At 47.4% G+C, this 18,471-nt stretch overlaps 2 protein-coding genes across 5 annotated transcripts in view; both read left to right on the plus strand.

Moving 5' to 3' along the window:
• The window catches only part of HOXA3 (homeobox A3), a 33,055-nt gene that overhangs the window by 1,993 nt on the left and 12,591 nt on the right, over nucleotides 1-18,471 (plus strand). For 3 of the 4 annotated variants that reach the window (XM_046020179.1, XM_046020181.1, XM_046020176.1), the window contains exon 1: nucleotides 15,460-15,765. The gene's annotated coding sequence lies outside the window, so the exon portion shown is untranslated. Of the gene's footprint in view, nucleotides 1-15,459; nucleotides 15,766-18,471 lie in introns of those variants that run through there. The other variant, XM_046020178.1, reaches the window with a different exon arrangement.
• Nucleotides 6,890-9,762, plus strand: HOXA4 (homeobox A4). Its single transcript, XM_046020186.1, has 2 exons — nucleotides 6,890-8,146; nucleotides 8,694-9,762. Exons 1-2 carry the CDS (start codon nucleotides 7,519-7,521, stop codon nucleotides 9,038-9,040), a joined length of 975 nt encoding a protein of 324 aa, XP_045876142.1. The 5' UTR covers nucleotides 6,890-7,518; the 3' UTR covers nucleotides 9,041-9,762.

Genomic DNA, 18,471 nt, shown 5'->3' on the forward strand with positions numbered 1-18,471 from the left:
ACCTGTTAAACTACTGGTATTTCAGCACTCAGAAAGATACATCCGCATCTTTGTGGGAACCAGAATACAAACTCTCTTTGGGTTCTCTTTTGTCATTTTGGTGTCTGTGAGAATTCTGGAGTTTTTGTTTTGCTGCTCTGACTTTTGAGTTCTTTACTGGAAAATATTGGGTTAAGGTTTTATTTTAGTTACTCATTTGGTGATCTTGCTTGAATGATTTCTTGGTGACTAAAATTAGTAGCAGAAAAAAAGAGCGATAGGGCTCTGGCAGGTTCATTTGAGTAACTTGCCCAAAAGGAAGCGTCCACATCACCTCCGTGGCCACATCCCACCCTGGGTGTGGGAATGGGCAGAAAGGCTGTTAGACCGATATCCAGCACTGTAGAGAATCTTTCCTGTGAATTGAAAAAAAAAAAATGCAGGCTATATATATTGTCAACTTGCTTATTTCTGTCTGTTGTAATCTTCATAAAAGTTCAGAGTTCCTAAGAGAGCAGATTAAGTCACAAGGAGTTAAATGACTTTTTAAAAATACAGCATCCAGTCAGACCTATGTGAGCGTTATTGGAGAAATTTTTTTCTTCCTATTTTCATAGGAAACATAATAGAGAGGATGGGGGTTATCTGCTCATTTTGTAGATAAGTTATTTCTTCTTGTGCCTTCTTTGGTGGTGTTTTGCAGAGGAACTTACTTAGGAAAAAAATCTCTGTCATTAAGGGCTTTATGAAGACATCCAGCCTCAGTCGGTGGCAGAAGTGGCTCTCTGTGCTCCTCATCTTGTAAAAGGAGAAGGTGTCCTGTATGTGCAGGGCCTTGTTTGTTTCTACAAGCCGTAAAGGCAATATTTCCTGAACTATAAATATAATAGGAAGCTTCTGGTCACACTTACTTAGGGGTTTGTTAGGGTTTCCATGGTCTAAATTTACAACATTATGCCGAGATTCCTTTTCTCCAGCTCTTTTGCCTGCTTCATTGTTGGTGGCTCTGGGAGAGCGGGACAGAATTTTCTACCAGAAATAGAGTCATGTTCATTTGTTGAGATGTGAAGAGTATTATATCCAAACAATTAGTGAGGGGGAGAGCAAATTACATCCTGAAAGATGGGATATTAAAGAGGAAAACAATCCTTTTAGCTTAAAAGATGCCCTTCAAAGCCTCTCCCCTGCCTTAGCTCGGGAGTCTGAGGTTTGCCCACCATGGAGAGTGCAGAACGTTGTGGGCTCCAACCCCTTGGCTTCTAAGGCAGAATTTCTTTCTAGTCAATGACAAAACTATAAACGGGGCTTCCAGACAAGGCTGAGGGGGTCAGCCGAGGTTCCCACCACAGAGGAGAGGGGAACCACAGTCCTGGCCGTTCTAAACCCCAGAACTGGAAGATCTGCCTAGGTCTGTTTTGTTTAGTGTTTTTCACAAAGAAAACTGTCCTTCTTCCACCAGGTCCCCTCCCCACAAACCGGTCTTTTCAATAATAATATTTGTTATGAAGGTTATTGGGTAATTATTACGAATTTGTGAAGCAGCCCTTGCTGGAGGTGAAGTCTGTCATCGCCTAACAAATGACGCCCGTGCAGTTCACTGCCGGGTTAAGTAAATGCAGAGAAGATAAATCTGCACACCCTAGGAATCGCCAGCAGAGCACGCTTTAGTACAAGTTCACAGTCAACTCGCCTGCCTGGGCCAGCTCTCCCAACAATTAAGGCTGCATCTTTATTTTTAAATAAAGAAAAAAAAATGTCGCCAACTCCTACTGCTTGCTTTCTCCCTGTTTTCTTTTTTCTTTCACTTTTTTTTTGAGGTTCCATCCTCCTATTCCAAATTCTCCCTGTAAATGTGATGATGAGTGATTTTAAAAATAATCTCCCTCATATTTAAGTGCTGACAAAAAGAGGTAGGAGGCTGATTTGACAGGAAACCCAGTCACAATCACCCCAAAATATCCAATTCACCCTCTTACTCCCAAGGGCAGTGACAGAAGCAGGGTGTCCCTGAGATCCTGGAGGCCCCTTCCCCCTGAAGGAAGAGGCACAGCTTTGTGTATCTTTGTGGCTAGTACGTTGCAACTGGGGGTCAAAAAGTTGAGGGTCAAAAGTTTATGTTGTGCAGCACTCTTAGTCATCTGCCCAGACAGAGTTTGATGTCAATGTTAGAGCTGCGATCTTGACTATCAGCACAAAAGATAAAATGGCTCGGAGTGACGCGTGTATCATGGTATGGACTCCAGGTGAACCCTAGTGGTTGAATGACCTCAATTACGGAGGAAAGGATAGAAAATTCCTCTTTTCAAGAGCAATACATGCTGTATTTCATCTTGAATTATCACTCCCATTCTGAGGGAATAGCAGCAGGTAAATAGGCATAGATTACTGAAACACCAACACCTTAGATGTTGGAGAACCAGAAGTCTGTGCGTTTGCCACAAAATTAAAAAGCTCAAAACAAAAGTCATCAGTGGACCTTTAAAAACTAATGTAGCAAGTTTTCAAGGTCTCATCATATCTTCAGAGGCAAGAGAACCAGGCAGGACACTTCCTTTATTTGAAAATTGTTATTTTGATTGGACAGTTTCTTTTTTTTTTTCATACATATAATGATTCCCTCAAGTGCGTGAGAACAAGGGCAGGCACAGGCACTTCTTTGCAATTTTCAAACACAGAATGGATTTTCTGAAACCTCCACCCACTAAATGCAAGAGTTCTCAGAGCTGGGAAGGGAAGGAAGGAAGTGGAAATGCTCCCGAAAGGGCAGGATTCTTCCCCCCTCCACCAGGGAGAAAAATGCTTATTGGTATCATGAAAATGTTCCTGTTGTTGGAAATTTTTCATTATGTTTCTTGTTAACCCTATACCGAATATAAGAGAAATGTTACAATCTACAAGGGATAACTAAACTGAAAAGAATATGCCATTTGAACAGGAAAATGGAATCCACAAATGCCAGGCCACTTTGTTAAGACCACCGTGAGGGACTTCTCTTCTTCCGAAAATACTCTTTAAAAATACATTTGGAATAAAAACTAAGGAGAGCGGAAGCGAGTTCAGGAGGAAGGGTGGGAGAGTAGAAAAGAAAGGGGTAGTGTATTAAGGAAGCCAACTGGAACCATGCCTCATGTGTGATTGCCACTGGAGAACTAAAAAATGTTTTATTTTTCATGCACCTATATTAGCTGTAAATGTTGGTGCCATTAGAATCTGTTTTCCAGAGGGACATATTGTCCTTTTCTATGTATTGATCTCCAAGTAATCACAGTAGGAAAACAGGAGAGAAAAATGATTTTTTTTCTACGTTTTCCCTTTTAACTTTAGAGATGAGTTAATTCAACTACTCAGAATGTGGACTCTTGTAGGGATATTTAAGATCATCCCTAATATATTCTGGTTGATTGGATTTGCTGGTGCCAGGTACATTTAATGGTAATGTAAATATTTCCTAAGCACCGCCTTCATGGAAGCCATCAGATTGCTTCCACTGTGCAATGTGTAAAGTTTTCACTCCGGCCAAGAGCTTGAAGCCAGATGGGGGTGTGCCAGATGAAAACAGAAAAAGGAAACAACCGTGGTGGTTGCTGTTATAGCAATGAACACTTCACCACATCTGGGCTAGTGAAATGAAGAAAACTGAAACCCCCTCTATTACTCACCAAGACAATTATGTGTCTCTTCAATAAGACCTTGTTATTGTGTTATTGGTTAAAAGCGTGCCACACCTTAGAACACGTCAACTTCAATAAGCATAGACACCCCTTCGCCAGCTTTAAAGTTTTTTTTTTTTTTTTAAAGTACCTGCAGAAGTTATTGCTTTTGGAGTACCTACCTTTTTTATTTGGAGGAGTTTTATCTTTAGGCCCCTCACACAATTCAGGTTAAAATTCATGTTTAATCCAGATACATATTTCAATCCTTATGTGTGGGTTGTGTGCACTATTGCAAACTACTACAAGGAAACTGCCCCTTGGTGGAATGTCTGATAGAGTGTTGCTTCTCTAAAATCATATGCCTACTGTAGGTCTCAGGAAGTCCTCAAATGCCACCATCAGGCATTTTGAAATTCAGCTATTACCGTGTGCGCTCCAGAGACTTGCTTCAGACAGAGAACAGTCTGGAGAACACTAGCTCTAAAGAACAAAGGACAAATACAGTCAATACATTCCATAACGTTTACATTTCCTTTGCTTTTCCCCTTGGTTTTCCCTGAGAAGGAGTGACCTGGGCAAAGCACCCTGCTCTCTAAAAGACACTGTATAGACCTTTTAGAAGCGCAAAGTCCAAGGCCGAGGTGAACTTCAGGTCAGCGCGTCTAACAAATATGAAAATGTCGGCTAGTGAAGGGCGCGCCTTGTGATTTAACAAAGACTGTCAATGTGTAAGATTAATAAGAAACAAAATGCGCACGGTGTCACTGTTCGGTCACTTTGAAACTTGGGACAGGGTTGCATTCAAGAGGGAAGGCTGTTCCAAATATATTCAAAATGATTCAAATCAGATTCAAACGAGGCTGCAAACACTGCCTCCCTCTTGCCCTCCCTCTCCCTTAGACTCCCTTCGCTCTCCTTTTCCATCTGGGATTCGAGGACATGATGAAAAGTTATTTCACTTAATGGGATTTTAAGAAAGCTTTTGTTGGGAATATATGTTATCTCTGCACGTGGAAATGAGCAAATGCGCTCACCAGTTTCCCAAGAAAAGGATAACGCTTTCACCCTGCTAGGGACTGGAGCCAGTTGGTGTGCGAAGATTAGCACGCTCCCTCTCTGCTCGATTTCAGGGCATCCCATCTTTTCTCCGGCGAGACGCTGCTGGTAAACTTCAGTTTATTTATTAATCGAGTTAGTCTCTTCCTGGCTTTGCTTTGGTGTGTTGGATCTTATGTAAAGGCAAGAGGTTTTGGTTTTTTAAAAGCGTTTTTCAGAAGATTATTTGATTCCATGGAATGATGCTATGGCTTGCAAAGAGAGATTGTGGAAGGATCAGAAAAGGTACTGAGATTGTTTATTACAGCCATAAATCTTGCAGTAAAATGTCAAAATGTCGGTGTGTGAGATAACACTTGGTGGTCCTGGCTCCGTTTGTGTTTATGATAGGAACCACAAAGACAAGTTACAGGCCTTGGGGGATTCTGTGTAAGCCCATCTTCCAAAAGTAATAGAACCACATGAAACACAGGCACAGTTAACTCGTTTAGGTTAACCATATACAAAACAGTGCCTGTGTCTCGTTAATACTTTAAAATAGAAACTCAGTAGAAGGTTCTGAGGCTAAACAACATGAATTTTGTGTTTTAGTGTCTGTAAATAATATTAAACAGATGTAGTTAAGACCCTAGTACTCAAGGCTGATGACATGAAGAGGGCAAAATTTCCTTGTCATGTTTTTTTTTCTTCCCCTGAAGCTTAGGAAGCCACGTTTTGTAAATTACATTATGTATGTATATATTGTTCATATAAAATAGTATATAAAATATGATGCACGTGTTATTTTTTTTCTTGTTGTAGAGAAATACTGATTTAGTTAGCTGTATCACAGGCTAGATTTCCCCCCAACTCTAGAGAGGATGTCTAAAGATTATGCTCAGTGTTGATTTCTGTCTGTGGCTCAGATTTCATTTAAAAAAAATTTCGGGGTGCCCCTTGTCGATGCACAACACTTTTCAGAGGCACACATCCAATGTGGAAAACCTCTTTGTACCACTTCAGGGTGATTCCAGTTGGAAAGCTAACATGATCCCTTTTTTAACCTCTTTTCCTAAATTAGTTTAAAGATTAGTCCCATATAATAGGCTTTATGTGGCTAAGCATTAAATGGCTATCCATCAAATGGATATATTCCAGCATTTAGTAACTTATATGAGTAAGCGATATAAATGAAGATAGAATTGACATTCCTTTTGAAGTGTCTCCAGGCTTAGGCTATAACTTTCCTTGTCTGCAGTCCAGACTCAGTTGTGAGAAAGCTGTTTATACTGCTCTTTGAAAATTCAACTAAGGTGCACCGGCTGAAAAATTCTTGCTTTGCATGCCAGTATGAAATTATTTTTAGCATGGTGACTATGCTAGTTTGCACTGCTTTCATCTAGGTTGACAAGTAGAGGATCCAGGTGTGTCTGTTACTCAGAAAATGAAAGGGAAAGGACACACTATGAGTAAGGTATCAGTATTTACTTCAAAGATCAACATTAGGTGGAATTAATATGTAATTTATTTGTTAATAATGGCGTAATTAGTTTACTCATCAAATTTCAATTACCAAATGGCAGGCAACAGTCCTCTCTCCTCCCTTTCCAGAGCTGCTGCTATCGTTAATATGCTAATTTTCAGCAATTCAGAAATTATAGACTATCCTGTAAATATAACTTTAGCCTCAAATACAGCCTGAGAAAGCAGCATCCTGAAGACAAAACATAGAATTCTTAGCGGGTAAAGACCCGTCAGCGATCAGACTGGGCACAGTGCCTATTCCGTCCTTAGCTTGTTTTTGTTTGGGGATTGTTCTGAAATAGGAAGTTGCTGGTTTCAAAACTCGATTTTTCTGGAGGTGTCGCTGCTACCTATTCCCCCCTTGGGCTAAGTTTTCTCTCACAGTCGCACCTAGTAAATGCAAGCGTGTTTAACTCTCACATCGACACCTCCATCAAATGAGATGCTATTAGAAAGGTTTTGATTTTTCTTAGGAAAAGAATCAAATAGATTCTGTCTCTAAAAGGAAGAAAAAATGAAAAGTGCCCATCCGGTTATATTGGAATGGCCTTGCTTTACAACCTCGGGCCCATTTCTCTTGGGGCTCCTGCCGGGCTTCTCGAGGCAGGGGATCTCTGGCGCACGATGTGAGGAAGAGGATCAGCTGGTAAAAAAAAAATGGGTCTGTTGGCCTTATTCGTTTTATTCGGGGGCCAGGATTAAAACCGGGATACCTCCAAGGTCTCGACGCCTTTCCCTCCCCCCACCGGCCTCGAACCCTGGAAGACGCCAGGCCAGTCCAGGCTGGGCCCGAGGTCAGCGCTGGGCCGCTGTCACCCGGCTGCCCCGAGGCCTAAGCTAGGAGTAAGGCATGAAAAGGGCTCGGCCTGGGCGTCCAAAGGACTAGAAGCACTGGCGGGCCCCGAATTCCCAGCACGACTCAAAGTTGGGGGGTTGGGGGGGAACCAAAGCTCCAGCTCCCTCCCTTCACCGGAGGCCCGACAGCCGCATCCATCACGGGCCCGCGCGCTTCCTGATCCGGGTCCGCGCGCGCGCCGCGCCCATTGGCGGGGGCTAGTCACGTGGTGGGTACAGGGCGGGGGCGCGCGCGGGACCGAGACGAGCGCGCGCGCAAGGGGGGTGGGGGGAGGAGCGGTGCGAACTTTGGTGGCGTCGGCTGCAGCGGGAGGGGGAGGCGGAGGGGTAGGGGTGGGCGCTTGACAGCGGGGGAGGGGAAGGGAGCAGAGGAAAGGGGGGATGGGAAGCGAGGCAGGAGGGGGAGGGGCCTCGGCGAGCCCAGAAAAACGACAACGCGAGAAAAATTAGTATTTTTGCACTTCACAAATTAATGACCATGAGCTCGTTTTTGATAAACTCCAACTACATCGAGCCCAAGTTCCCTCCCTTTGAGGAGTACGCGCAGCACAGCGGCCCGGGCGGCGGAGACGGCGGCCCAGGCGGGGGCCCCAGCTACCAGCAGCCCCCAGCGCCCGCGGCCCAGCACCTGCCGGCGCAGCAGCCCCAGCTCCCCCACGCGGGCAACAGCCGCGAGCCCCCCGCCTCCTACTACGCGCCACGGGCCGCCCGCGAGCCCTCCTACCCTGCGGCCGCGCTCTACCCCGCGCATGGTGCCGCCGACGCCGCCTACCCCTATGGCTACCGCGGTGGCGCCAGCCCAGGGCGGCAGCCACAGCCCGAGCAGCCCCCGGCGCGAGCCAAGGGTCCTGCGCACGGCCTGCACGCGAGCCACGTCTTGCCGCCGGGGCGGCAGCCCCCGCCGCCGCCTCCCCCGCAGCATCGCGCGGCGCCCCCTGCACCCCCGCGGCGTTGCGAGGCGGCTCCAGCCACCCTGGGCGTCCCGGCAGGGGGCAGCGCCCCCGCGTGCCCGTTGCTCCTGGCCGACAAGAGCCCGCCCGGCCTGAAGGGCAAAGAGCCTGTGGTGTACCCCTGGATGAAGAAGATCCATGTCAGCGCCGGTACGTGGCGCCGCTGGGTAGGCGCGGGAGGGTGGGCTGGGGCCGGGCCGGGGTTCCGGGGTCGGGGCTAGGGTCAGAAGAGGCTGAGGGGAAGGGGGCCTCTGGGGGAGCCCCCATCTGGCCCGAGCTACAGTGGGATGTGGGTGTGTGTGCGCCAGCCAGCCGCCTGATCCTAACGTGAGAACCCTTTTGTACCCGGGGTCCCTTTATCGAGAGATTTACGAGACGCCAAACTGTTAGGGCAGTAATTATAGCCCCCATAAATTTAATTGCCCTGGCAGAGGCTTCAGGCCATGTGTCTTTGAAGCTTTTCTTCAGCCCCAATGCCCAGCACCATTCTTTATGGCTCTCGGGTGTTTCCCGTTGTCAATAGCCTGTGAAACATTTTCTTTGCCGTTTTATGTATCTTGCGTGAACTTGGTGTCAGGTTATTATATAATGATGATGTCCAATTGCTCTTCCCCACCCCACCTTCTCTCTCCTCCTCCTTTCCCTCTCTTCCACTCCCTCCTCCTTGGCCTTCTCCTTCGGGGTTATGGGCGCTCAGTCAACCCCAGTTATAACGGAGGGGAGCCCAAGCGCTCTCGAACCGCATACACCCGACAGCAGGTCTTGGAGCTGGAGAAGGAGTTCCACTTTAACCGCTACCTGACCCGGCGGCGCCGCATCGAGATCGCCCACACGCTCTGCTTGTCCGAGCGCCAGGTCAAGATCTGGTTTCAGAACCGGAGGATGAAGTGGAAGAAAGATCACAAATTGCCCAACACTAAGATGCGGTCCTCCAACTCGGCCTCGGCCTCAGCAGGCCCGCCAGGGAAAGCACAAACTCAGAGCCCGCACCTGCCTCCCCACTCCCACCAGGGTGCCTCCACACCCATTCCCTCCTCCATATAATCTTCTAGAGATCTAGACCAGTTTCATTCCCCCACCTGCTTTCCCCCCCTCTTCTGCCCTTTCCCCCATACTCCTACCTGTCTGGACCATAACAGACCCCCAAACAAAACCCAACTTGGTGAAAAGGATAATAATAATAATAATAAAAAAGACATTATGTCGGTAAGAGTATGTGCTGGTTGCCACCTAAGAGAAGACAATAGCCAGGATGCTGGCTGATGGAACAACTTGCTGGCCTGAATAAGGCTGCCAGGTTTGGGTACCTGAGAAGGACCACTTGGCAACAGATACTTTTGAGATGGCTAAAGCCAGCTGGACAGCCCATGCTGACTAGGCACACATATATGTATATTTGTTGCAAGCAGAAGAAAACAGACCCTTTTCCCACCTTCCCTACCTCTCCCTTCCACATTAAGGCAGCTCATACAAGCTTGTATTGAACTGAATAAATGAGTAGACATTGTGGACCTCACAAGATTATTTAATTCTCAAAATGTATAGAGCTTGATGGTAGATGTGACACATGTTAGTTTCCCTTCCTTGCATTTATTTAAAATATTGTTGTAGAGTTGTTGTTGTCTTACTCTGAGGCACAATCTTGGGGGTTCCGGGAGTGCATTTAGACCCATGTACAACTGTACGAATTGTGGTGTGGCTATATAGAAAAGCCATGTGCTAAGAATAAACTCTGTTTAAAAAAACCATTAAAGTTCTAAGACACATTTGTGTGTTTCCTACTTTTAATAAAAAAAAAAGTCTTTGAGATGTTTGACCTTGCATGTAAAAATCCTATAGATGGCTCGAGTTATGTTCACTTGGATTCTGACTGCTCACATAATTTGTGTGAGTGTGTTCAACTCGAGCTGAACTCTTGTCAAGTTTGACCCACTGTGGGAAATGTTCCAAAGAGCAGGGAGGCTCTTGAGCTCTGAGAGGGCTCCTCTTCTTCCCAAACTTGGCCAGGCTTTCAGGCTTCAAGTCTGTGTAAGGCATAGAAACGTGTCCTTCCCTGCAATGAAAGGTGAAACCGCGCAATGCTGAGGGCCCAGGGGTTTCTGCAGCTGTTCTACACGCTGAACTCTGAGCACACTTGGAAAGAAGTGGTCCCTTTGGTATTTATTGCACCTTCACACTTAATCTGCCTGTTTCCCTGGAGATAAAAAAAAATAGTTTATGCGGAGAGTTGAGATTGCTTTTTGTTTCTTGGATATTTTTAAGGTTCTCTTTGCTAACTACAGCTTGGGGGCTTTTGTTTTTGTTTTCTTTCTCTCTTTCAGAAGCAAGAGCTTTCAAAATAAACTGAATTTTTCAGGTAAACCCTCCAAAGTTTCTCTGAGGAAAGAAAAATCATAATGACACTCCCAAAATGTACCCCAAGCAAGGTAGACCTGTCAGTATTCAGTGCTGGAAAAAAACCAAACTCTGAGCTAGGGTAACTTTCCTCAAATGCTCCTGGATCTTTCTGCCCAAACTAAAGAGCTAGATTCAAAGGTTGAAAATCAAAACCTACATCTCAATCTCTGTAACTCTAGTGTTTCTTTACTGTTTTACAAATCAGTAAAGAGGATTTAGACTTGGTTGTCACTAAAGGGAGGATTCTGCAACATGATGCAGAAAACCAACACACGGGCAATCCCAGACTGTAACTGTCACCTGGCCAAGTGGATGGGTGCAGTATTTAATTCATGTTATAATTTTAGCAGAGATGGGAGGGGGCGCTCACCTGCCTTTGCTATACCAGAGGAATTTTAAACACATTTTCCCATGAGTGTCAAACCCTTAGCCAGCGGTCAGTGCTATTCCTCCTCTTGCCGCTGTTGCCCTGTGTGTGACACAGGCAAGGGTGATCAGTTCCCTACCTATGAACGAATCATATCTAGGAGGAGGGTGGTGGACACCAGTCTCTGAGGGGCCTCCAGCTCTCCCCAAGAAAATTCAGGGGCAAACATACACGCCTTCCCAAGTCAGGCCAAAACTGGCATAAAGTGCATTTTATCCGGTGTGAACGGGTGCCAGGGATTTCTGGAGGGACTGTGACTGCTGCTGAAACTTATTAACCCTCCCCCTACAACACGCACTTGTAAAACGAAATCAAATCACGCTGAAAATAGCAATTTTCCCAGGAATCATTAATCACCTCATACAATAAATACTTCTTTGTAATTCAACAGCAATTCTGAAAGGCATTCTCTGGGAAAAGTCTGTGGAGAAGCGAGGGATCTTCTTGCAAATAATATGGTCTCGGGCAAAGACGCAGCATCTTGGCTGTCTGCTCAAAAAATGCCTAGACTCTTGGTGGAAATTGAGTGTCAAGCAGCAAAACCTCAAATGGCAGATTATCATCATTTAAGGTAAATTCTTATATTTCTCCTTTGTAGGGAAGGAGGGGTATAAGGGCATTCATTAGCTTCATACTGGAGGCAGTTGTATGGGGATGAAAGGGATAACTTTCTTTCACTTGCTCTTATAGCCTATCCAAGAAAGGAAGAGAAAGGATCGAAAGATTGTTTTTGTAATATACCAGGACAAAATGGCATTTTTGTCCAAACTGTCTTGATTATTAAGGTATTGGTAAGTTTTGCAAAGCCAAAATTATCCAAGATGACCCAAGCAATTGTATCGTTTCTTTACAGTGTTTTGCCTGTTTTAGATTCACTCTTTAAGGGAGCTTGTTATAACAGCTTAGAAAATCCCACTTTGGGCTTTAAAATCATGCATTGTCTTTCCTTTGCTAGGGCAACCATAAGAGTTCACCCAGAGGACAAATTTTCTATCTCATTAATTGTTGTTTTTTTTTTTTTAAAGCGAACCCTAGTGGCCCCTCAAACCCTTGACCTTTAAAGACAGTATTTTGTGTAAGCTCTATAATTCTCCTACCAAAATGACCCTTACACATGCGCTTCTCTTCTTTTTCTCTTTCTCCCTCCTTCCCTCTAACACATACTCCTTTGCTTTAGTCACAGAGCCAAGCAAGCTGTGTATGACTCTGGAGATAAAAGTTTTGTCAACATCTGAAATCAACCTAAATCGGATAGGAGACACTTTAATGGTCACAGTTTGAATTAAGTACTTAACACTCTCCCCCCTGAAGAAAAATGGCACTTTGCAGGCTCTCTTTCCTAGTTTTGCTGAAATCTACGATATACCCGGTGTTTTATTACAGCGGGAATTCAACTGTGACAGGCATAGTAGAGTACTTAATACCCAGGATGGAGTTCCTGGGAAGATTACCTAGATATATGGGAAGTGGGCCCTCTGCACAGCATCTCTGACTCTATACCCAGTTATCCCAGGGTGCCCACATTCCCCCCACCTCTCAGCTTCCTCCCCATGGGGTGGGGATCACCATCTCTACTCTGTCTCCCTGCTCTCCTAAGCATCCAAACTGTGCTGCTCTTCTCACCGCTGGGTTCCCTCCAGCAGTTTCAACATAGAAACTAATCAGGGACTCTTTAGAATGATAGGAAAGAAAGACCCCAAAGAATCAATGTAGCAAACAGAAACCTGGGGCTTCCCATCTGAATGGGTGGGGCTTCTGTGCAAGCAGTGGGACTGTTCTTTGCACTCCCTTGGTCTGCATCCCTAGCCTGGGTCCTGTATTGAAGAGCATAGGCTCACCCTTCCCAAAGGCCACTCCAGTTGCCCCTTCTCTATATTGTACAGCATGGGCCCAAGAACAACTCTGCTTCCTCTCTCAAAAGACTATGGGCTGGGAAAAATAGGAGGAGGAAAGGATATGGGTTCTAACCTCTTGATAGCATCAGGAAGGCTGCTCGGGCTGTTATGGAACATTCTAGTCTGATCCTTCTGTCTTGGAATTTTGGCATCTCTTTTTCTCAAGGCCCCAAACTCATGGAGTAACTCCCCTCACCCCCCCAGGCCAGCTCCCCTCTCTCTGGACTTGATTGCTGGGGCTAAAAGAAATCCCTGTTTGAAATCATGTCTGATAAGAAAGAGACTTGGAGACTCTTTCATTTTGGTTCAGTCTTCTAAGTTTACCCATGAGGAAGCTAAGGCATCTGGAAGTCCCCCCACGTGCATGTCAGTGAATGTGTAGGTTGGATAGAGACTGGGTCTCACCTTGGAGAGGGGTAAGTGCACAGCCATCTTTGCTCCGTTGGAAGCCTATTCTGCCTGGAATGGATGTGGGCATCTGGGCTTACACTTGACATGGGTGGCCACAGGTGTGCTGCAGCTGGGGAAGAAGGCTGGGTTCTTGCCTGATCCGCGGTCAAAGCACCAAAATGCCTTAGCCAAGGCCCTGAAACAAGTGGGCTCTCCTCTGGGCTCAGGAGGGAATAGATGCCAGGGTGCCTGCGAGAGGGGTGGGCACCGCACAGTCCACAAGGCATGTAGTTCCAGATTGACCAATTCTACTCTGCTGGCCCTGGGATTTTCATGGCAGTCGCTGGTCCCGGAGTGGAGCAAGGAGCAAGGGTGTCAGCTTCCGGAGGCCCAGGAACTAAAAGAGCCAAACAAGGACGGTGGTTGCTGCAGATAAAGGTGTAGCACCAGTTCGAGGGAGATATTGAAATTGTAATCTTTTGAGGTCACGTGACTCATTAAATAATTAATGCGGATCGTCAGGAATGGATCGGAGTCGTCAGGGCCTCACTAGGAATGAATCTCTCAGAAGTGAGACCCCAACTTCTTATTTGATTTTTTAGAAAACACACACCCTCAGATTTATCTCCAAAGGCTTTTAACTCCTTCAGGAGGGCTGAAGAGAGCCCTTCGGCGGGGAGGACCGGAGCTGGCGGGCCCACGCTGGGTCTTGGGGCTTTTTCTTCAGGGTTTCTGCAAGTCCGGGGAGCACGCCGTGTCCGGGGAAACGTGAGTTTGGGCTGGGTTTTCTGCGGTCACAGCCTGGCTTTAGTGATGGAGTGGGACGGATGCGCAGACAGTTGGTAATGTTCTGATTCACACTGGGGAAGTCTGCAGAGATACCACAGGACCGGCGAGCGGCTTTGTTCAATTTTCCCGGTGTTCATAAATCACCCGCGCCGGGCGAGCGAGGGAGCAAGCGAGCGCCAAAAACACCGAGAGAGAGGCCACGCGGCGGCGGCGGCGGCGGTGGCCATTGCAGAGGGAGAGACCTGGGCAGCATCTCTTTGTGACTCATTAGTCTGAACGATTTATGGGGAACAGCAGCCATGAATATTTGACTTGGGGATAAGGAAATAGCAACAACAATAATAACCATAATAATTATAATACTCCTAAGCCTCGTTGGGTGGGGGAGGGGTGCTGGATGGTGGCAGAGCAGATCTTTCTGGAACGAAGCTGAATGGCACCGAGAAGGGTAGCTAAGCCCCACCTTGCTCGGAGTCCCAGGAGCTCCAAGGCCGGGGCACTCCCTTTGCGGAATACAGAGGGCGAGTTTGAACAAGAGAAAGGGGGGCCCAGCGTGGCCTCCGAGTCCTAAGTGCCTGATGGAGGGTGGGAGCTGCAGGTCGCAGAGGGCAACTAGTTGCTCATTTGTGGCCACTTGTTCAATGTGCTGGGGGGTCCTGAAGCCTGAGGGTCGGGGGCTTGCCAGCTATTTGGTAGCCTCTCAGGCTCTCAGCAGGATTGCAGGGGCTAGAGATAGGCATTGAGGGCTGATTTGGGGCCGGCTGGAGTGTGGGGAGGCTACCCCGGCCTGGGTAAAATGGTAGTGGGGGATATGGTTGTGGAAGCAACCTGCCCAACAGAGTCCCAGCCAGCGGAGAACTTCTCCAAGCCCAGGTTTAGCAAGGAGGATGATTCTTTCCTCCCTTGCCCAGCGTCTTCTCCATCCCGGGAAAGTTGACTGACTGTTTGCTAGTTAGAGAGCAAGAGAGAGTTGCAGGTATCTTGAGGGATGAGTTGGCAGCAGATATAGGGCATCAGTTGGCTTGTTGCTGCTGTGTAAGGCCGGTCTGGATAGGGCTCCCAGACCGGGTATTGTCCGAAGTCTCCGTCCTTGCCATTTACCCCTATTTCCAAGAGCCATGGTTGCCCTGCTCTGAGGAAATGGGCGCTGCTGTAGTCCCGCCAGCCCACTGGGACCGAGAAGTGACGCACCCAGGGCTTGAATGAACCAGAAGACAAAACCTCTCAAGACTGCCCCCCCCCCCCCCCCCCCCCCGGCCCAAGGACTGAGCTGGGGTCTAATTTCGCGCCAAACAGAAATGAACACTATTACTGAGGTTTCAAGAGAGTCCGTGATTGAATGCTCCCAGACAGGGCTTCCCTTTGTTAGCGAAAGAAAATAAAGCGTGCATTCATATTCCCCCAAGTTGAGGTGCGTGAGGAGCTCTCGGAGCAGAGCTGGCACCAACGCAAAGCTCCTTCCACCTTCCCATCTTCCTCCGCCTGTCCATTTCCTTCCCCTACCCCCTTCCCTCACCCCCCCCCAAAGAAAGAACGGGGAGAATGTGGGTGCGGAGATGGAGTATGTATTTATTTTACAAAAATAAATCACCATCTTCAGGCCATTCTTAGACTAGACCCTTACAAGCAACGAGTGCGCCTCATGGACGAGTGCCCTGGCGACTCCTCCGTGTCCGCGTCACCCGGGGGGCCACCCTGGCGCCCGCGCCGGCCGCACTTCCAACTCCGGTTCTCCAACTCCCTTCCTTCGCAGCCACGGTTTACCCTCTGCTGTTTATCTGTCCGCAGAGCGCCCGGACACCGGAAAAGGCGATTCCTTGAGTGCTCGGGGTTGGAGACAATCACTGCATCAGTCTTACACATCTTTCGAGGTAAGCGCTGCGCTAACTCTTCACTCCGCGGGGCTTCACACGGGCCTTTGGAAAGGGTTTACCCTTCCAGGGAGAGCGGCAGCCCTCTGAAAGAACTTCTGGTCAATATTTAACTTCGGAGGCATTTTGGAGCTGGGTCCCCTTCAGCTGCACTCCCCGCGAATGCGGGGCTTCAGGCAGACAAAGAGTCAGCTGCTAAACCCGGCCGGCGTTGTGCAGAAGGGGCAGTTGCCGGGACCAAAGATGTGTGTGCGTGGGGGTAGGGGGTGTCAACGGGGTGTGTTTCTTTCTTCGGGTAAGCTCCAAACCAACCGCTGCACGGAGCAGCGGGGCAAAAGCAAGTAGAGGCCACGGGCGCGGCGGCCGCTGCGTGGGCCGTTCTCCTCGTCCACTGCTTGCGGCGCCTGCGGAGACTGTGAGTTCGGGAATGGCCTTCAGGCACAGATCTGCGTGGAGGAAACTTGTCTCGCCGCCTTGCAGTTTTGTCTTATCCTTCTGCCTTTCCTTGGCGAGAGGGAACTTACTGCCTTTCCAATGCAGGCAACGGGGTCTTCTCTGTTTCTTTCGCTGGGCTGATCCTCTGTTCTTCCAACGGGAAAAGCACGGGTCTTCCAGGTCTCTGCTTTTTCTTTTCCTACTGAAAACAAGAGAAAACTCTTTAAAATTCTTTTCAAGTTCTGGCTTAATTTGTTCTCTTAGTTTGGGAATGCAGGGAGGTAATTACTGTGGTTTATTACCTTGTAAAAGATCCATAAATTTCGTGCCTATTTGGGGGAGGGGCGGCTGGAATAGCTTTCAGAAGCTTGGTATGAAGGAATGGTTTGCTTTGTTCTTTCAGGAGTTATTTATTTTAAAAAGTTTTCCGAGTTCTTGTTTTCTATTCCCCTAGGCCTCTGTCTTCCCTAAAATTTGCTCCCCAAATAGATAGCAGGTTGTTCATTAATTGCAACATGCTATTCAGCAATACTGGAAGGCTTATGTGGTGTTCTGGATACAATTATTATTTTATCAGATGGAAAGTAAACAGGATAATAGTAAAGCTGGCTTACTGTCTCAGCTACTGTATGACCATTTATATCAAGTGTAGGTAGGTGGAGTATTTCAGGAATTTGCAGCTCGGGGTGTGCATATGATTTGCATCTCTGTACACAACAGAACCATTGCATGAATACACAGTTGCAGGAGTTTTAGACCATGTGTATAAGATGATATACAGATCCATATGTATCCAGAGAATTTGGAGGCCATTTGTACTGCAGCTGCACCCACAGAAAATATCTCATGTTAAATAATGATCTCTAACCTCCACCAAAAAGGGGGTAGGTGCTAAGCAGGCCTTACCTGATGCTAAGTAACAAAACCACTATAGTTAACTAAAGGGGAAAAAATGTGAAGTGTATTTTTGACAGAGAAATCAGATTGCAGTGTTTGAATACAGATCTATCTAATCTGCCAACAGCCTTGCAAATATTGACCAAAGCTCTGTATCCTTGCTCACCTGCTCCTTCCAAGGCAACTTTCCACCTATTTTGGCTCTTGTGAAATGGATCCAGGGCATGCGTCCCCAGCACTGGTCAGATTGGGGCCTGGAGGAGTAAGTGGAAAGAAAGGGACTGGCAGCTAGGTTTCCCAGCCTGGGCATACATACTTGGGCATCTCTATTCTTGTTCTCTGGAAGGGAACTTTAAAAGGCCCATAGCCTCACTCAAGAAGAGTGGATTTCAGAGTGGTGAGGGAGGACTCTCAGCTGCCTGTTCCCTGGTGGCCTGCCCAGACCCAGGTCTCTCTTAGGGAAGCCATTTTCACCTCAAAAGTTACATTTCCTGTGACTCCCTCAGATTTTTCCCTTCACATCCCACCAAATCACCCCATTCCAACCCAAGTCATTAATGTTAATTGTTAAGCAGCAGTTGGAGCATTAACTGGGCTGTTAATAGCGGCATGGAGGCTCCTGGCTAGAACTGAGATGCCGCTGCTGGGCCTTGCTGGCGTTAAGGCATTTCTCTGAAGCAGTACCAAATACTTCTCCCATTGATTTATGGCCTCAGAGTTTCGATTTGCTCCAGACTGTTCGGAGAGTTCTGAAGGGGGCCCCTTCTCATCTTTGAGTCGAAGTCTCTGCAGAAACTTTGGTTGGGGCAGAGGGTAGTTTGGCAGTGATTTGGCAAAACTTCCAGGTCTTTCTAGGTTATCAGGAGAGCTCAGTGTGAAATATTTGGCACTGCTGGGATGGGAAAGGGTGCATAAGGGGAGCAGAGGACAATGTATTAGCAGTCTGAATCCTTGGGGGAATGGAGAGTGCTTTTTGGGTACCAGCCTTTGGTCCTATCCCCCACCCCCATACCTAAGAGAAGCAGGTTTTTTCACTTTGGGTTCTCACTTTCCAGCTTGTGGCTTAGGTCAGAGTTGGTATGGTTGACAGAGAGGTTCTTTCCCAGCTCTACCACAAACAGAACTTTGTTGGAATACTGCCCCTAGCATAGGCCACGCTCACTTCCAAGGGATTAGGTCTCCTCCTCTTTTATTGCCCTTCTGATTTGGACACCCCCATGACCAGGCCCCTTACTGAGGGCCTCACATTCTCACCAGGTCCCTGCAGGGGAGGAGGGAAGGGGCGGGATCATGCACAGCCTCCTGCAGCTACTACAAGTGAGTCCTCACACTTAGAAGGCCCAGCCAGCTGAAGATCCATTCTAGGGAAAGAAA

Source organism: Meles meles, chromosome 10 (genome assembly GCF_922984935.1).
Source record: "Meles meles chromosome 10, mMelMel3.1 paternal haplotype, whole genome shotgun sequence".
In the NCBI taxonomy this organism is placed as follows: domain Eukaryota; kingdom Metazoa; phylum Chordata; class Mammalia; order Carnivora; family Mustelidae; genus Meles; species Meles meles.